Here is a 4,190-nt window from a genome sequence, read left to right on the forward strand (position 1 = left end):
TGTATCCAGATTGTTTTCATTATTATTTCATTAATTATTTTTAATGTACAAAAATTTGTTTCTTTATGTATTCAGGGTGCAGCACTAAGCTGAGAAGATGTGGTCTTGATTTGCTATGCAATTGGCATGTATTGCTTAATTAATTTCATATGCTCACAGCTTGAACATTTGTTTCCTCAGTAATTTCATCTGTCATCTCCCACATTTCTAAGCCTTTCATAACCTAGGCACCGCCTACATTTCCAGTTTTCTTATACCTTATTCCTCATCACATATTCTTCGATCTAGTGACACCGGCCTCCTTGTTCTTCCATGAACAAGACATTTCATTTCTTGGCCCTGAGCATTTTGTGGCATTGCCTTTGTCATTCCTACTGGTTTCCTTAATTTCCTCTGTCCCAACTAAAATTGCATCTGCTACAGGAAACCTTTCCTAACTCCTCTTAAATTTTAGTGCCTTCCTATTTTGAAAAAATCCCTTTTATCCTATATATAGCATGCTTGTCTATATTTGTTTGCTTATTATCTCCCCCATTAGATTGTGGATCCTTGAGGAAAGGAAATGTGTTTTGCCTCTTTTTTGTACCCCCAATACTTAACACCGTACCACAGTGCCTGTCATGTAATACGTGCTTAATAAATGTTCATTAATTGAATCACATATAAATAAATAGGTATTTTTAAGATATATATGTATATACACATACACATTTACATATGTATTTGTGTGTATAGGTATATAGAGACAGATATAGATATTTACATCTATATCTCTATATCTATCATCTCTCTAGCTCTAAATAAAAGTGGATGGAAGGCAACTTCCAAATGGAAGGCTCTAGCAGCTGGATTAGACACATTTATTAAACTTTTATGAAATAGCAGTATTAGCATCTAGATATGCTAGCATGCATATATATTATGTATATATATATATATATACATAAATATGTATGTATATATACACACACACATGTATAGATGGATAGGTGGCTCAGTAGATAGATCACCAATCCTGAAGCCAGAAGGACCTGATTTCAAAACTAGCCTCAGACACTTGTTGTGCTTCCCTGGACAAGTCACCGTTTGCCTCAGTTTCCTCATCTGTAAAATGAGCTGGAGAAAAGAATGACAAACTACTCCATTACTCCAAACTCCTCTAGCATCTTTTGCCTTGAAAACCCCAGATGGAGTCACAGAGAATCAGACATGACTGAAATGACATAACAAGAGCACCAAGTGCATGTATGATCCAACTGGAGAAATTATCTAAACCAAATTATGATATATGGGAGCGTATTTTAAATGTAAAGATGATCTCTGGGTACAGTGCTAAAAGGAACATGAAAAATTTCACACAAAGAGGTAGAGAATGTTGATGAAGTCATAAGATTTCAATTTGAAAGAGACTTTAGAGATCATCTATTCTAACCCTATCATTTTAAATCTGAGAAAAATGAGACCCAGAGAGGCTACGTGATTTTTCCAATGTGACATAGCTAGTAAATAAGAGAGCAAGGAGACAAATCTTAATCTATAGACCCCAAAGTTCCTACTTTTTGCCACTGTACAAGTTATCCTACAGTAGCATACAGAAAGAAGGGAGTGACTTAGTTATGGTTTATAGTATGAAGCAAACCTAAAATTATATGCCAATGTTACAAGAGCTCTTATTTAAGTCTCCCTTACCTGTTGGGAATGGGTAAATGTTAACGATTTGTTCCAAGAGCCATAGCAAAACTTAAAGCAGGTGCTTTGGAGCACTTAGAGCTTAGTCAGACATCAAAGACACCAAAGTCTTCCACTGTATTCTGAGCCATCACCAGTCATCCTGACTTTTGTCTTGTCACTAGACGTTGAAGACTGGAACATAGACTAAGGCTGATGAAGTTATACAACTCTGCCTCACTTAAATCCAATTCATGAGCAAATCGAGACATCACATCATTCCATGATGCCATTGGTCCTCTTCAAAAAAGGACAAACAACACATCTCTTCGGGTGCTCATCCAAAATCATAAGTTTGATTCATTACCCCCTTCCCCAAAAATATTACCATAAAAGTCCATAACTTTAATTTTAAGAAAATACAGAAAAGATTAAAACTTTTACATTAATGACAGTAGCATGTAAACATGTACTTAAGAGCAAAAGCTAATAGCTATGTCTATATTTGTATGATTTTAACTTTAGCTTTTCTGGTTCCCAGTTTTTACAATTTAGAGGAGATCATTTCATTTCCATTTGTATTCACTTCACCAAATATATATTGAGTAAGGCTAGCTCCTCTGTTAGATGAAATTATGGGATCATGGGATCATGGATTTAAAGTTGGAAGGGATTTTATAAATCATTTAGTTTAACCCCTCATTTTACAGATGAAGGACTGAAGAGGAAAATGGTTAAGTGACTGCCTAAGGTCACACAGGTAGCAAGAGGTAGAGGCATGATTCGAATTCAGGCTCTTTGATACCAAATCCAACCCACTTTCCATTTTAACATGTAGTTATGAGCTGATGCAATGGGAAGAACTTCACATTCTTAGAAACTTCTGAAATGTTTTTGCATTTGCAACTGAGAATGTTTTACAATTTTGCCCGCTACTTAACAAGCTCTCATATGGCACTATCTTTGAGCTAGGTGTTGTAAGAGGCATAGGCTTTAGAAAATACTAAGTGTTTTGATTAGGGCAAAAGTAAACCCATTTGTAAAGGGGGCACTGTTGTAGATGGCTCAGAATAACCTCCATGGCCAAATGTATCTAACCTTTGAATGTCACAAAATGTCAGTCTAATTTTGAAAGCAGAGAGTGGGAGGAAAGAAGATATTTCTACACTAGTAAGCAAAGGCCAAATTTATGCCCTTGTCTGTATGTTTCCTTTAATGGAAAGCTAGTTTAATTTTTTTTTTCCTTTTAAAGTTTAATTCTAAAAGACAGCAGCCCTCTCTTTTTCTTTTAAAAAGAGGAAATGTACTTTTTCTAGCAAGTACGGAGCCAGACCGCGCAGGATGGGCCGAGTGATCCGTGGTCAGAGGAAGGGTGCGGGCTCTGTCTTCTGCGCTCACGTGAAGCACAAGAAAGGGGCCGCCAAGCTCCGGGCGGTCGACTTCGCGGAGAGGCATGGCTACATTAAGGGTATCGTAAAGGACATAATCCATGATCCAGGCCGAGGGGCTCCTCTTGCAAAAGTAGCTTTCCGGGATCCTTACCGATTTAAAAAGAGGACAGAGTTGTTCATTGCTGCTGAAGGCATCCATACCGGCCAGTTTGTGTACTGTGGTAAGAAAGCTCAGCTCAATATTGGCAATGTCCTCCCAGTTGGCACTATGCCTGAAGGGACCATAGTGTGCTGTCTTGAAGAAAAGCCTGGGGACCGGGGTAAGCTTGCCCGTGCATCTGGAAACTATGCCACAGTGATTTCTCACAATCCTGAAACCAAGAAGACACGAGTAAAGCTACCTTCAGGCTCTAAGAAAGTGATCTCCTCTGCAAACAGAGCTGTGGTTGGTGTTGTTGCTGGAGGAGGTCGTATTGATAAACCTATCCTTAAGGCAGGTCGTGCCTACCACAAATACAAGGCCAAAAGAAACTGCTGGCCTCGTGTCCGGGGTGTGGCCATGAATCCTGTGGAACATCCCTTCGGAGGAGGTAATCACCAGCATATTGGAAAACCATCCACCATTCGAAGAGACGCCCCAGCCAGACGAAAGGTCGGTCTCATTGCTGCCCGGCGTACTGGTCGACTCCGGGGTACCAAGACTGTACAGGAGAAGGAGAACTAAAGTACAGAATCCTGACAATAAAATTATTTTGGAAAGTGTAAAAAAAAAAAGAGGAAATGTATTCTTATATATCCCCAGTACTCTAGGTTGGTTTTTGTTTTTGTTTTGTCTTTTTTTTATTTTGGGGTGTTTTTTAGTACTTCATACAAATACAGAAGTTTACCAAAACTCTTAGATTAGGGAAAAAAGATGGCAGAATATCACAATTAAATTCTGAGTTTTATAGACAATCAGAGAAAGGACACTTGATTAGTATTTACAGTTGTCAGAGAAAGCTTCGCAGAGGAGGTGGTACTCAAACTGGGCCTTAAAAGATGGGGAGGATTTAGAAAAGCTAATAGGAGTGTTGATAAGTGTGTCATACAGGGGGAGCATAAACGGAGGCAAGAACACTGTTGGAGTGTGTA

The 4,190-nt window shown here is 38.6% G+C and overlaps 1 protein-coding gene across 1 annotated transcript; it reads left to right on the forward strand.

Moving 5' to 3' along the window:
• Nucleotides 1–3,009: 3,009 nt before the first annotated feature.
• On the forward strand, nt 3,010–3,818 carry LOC118847655 (60S ribosomal protein L8-like). The gene has a single exon (XM_036756217.1). The coding sequence runs from the start codon at nt 3,010–3,012 to the stop codon at nt 3,781–3,783; it is 774 nt and encodes a 257-aa protein (XP_036612112.1). The 3' UTR covers nt 3,784–3,818.
• Nucleotides 3,819–4,190: the final 372 nt, after the last annotated feature.

This window comes from Trichosurus vulpecula, chromosome 4, assembly GCF_011100635.1.
Source record: "Trichosurus vulpecula isolate mTriVul1 chromosome 4, mTriVul1.pri, whole genome shotgun sequence".
NCBI lineage: Eukaryota > Metazoa > Chordata > Mammalia > Diprotodontia > Phalangeridae > Trichosurus > Trichosurus vulpecula.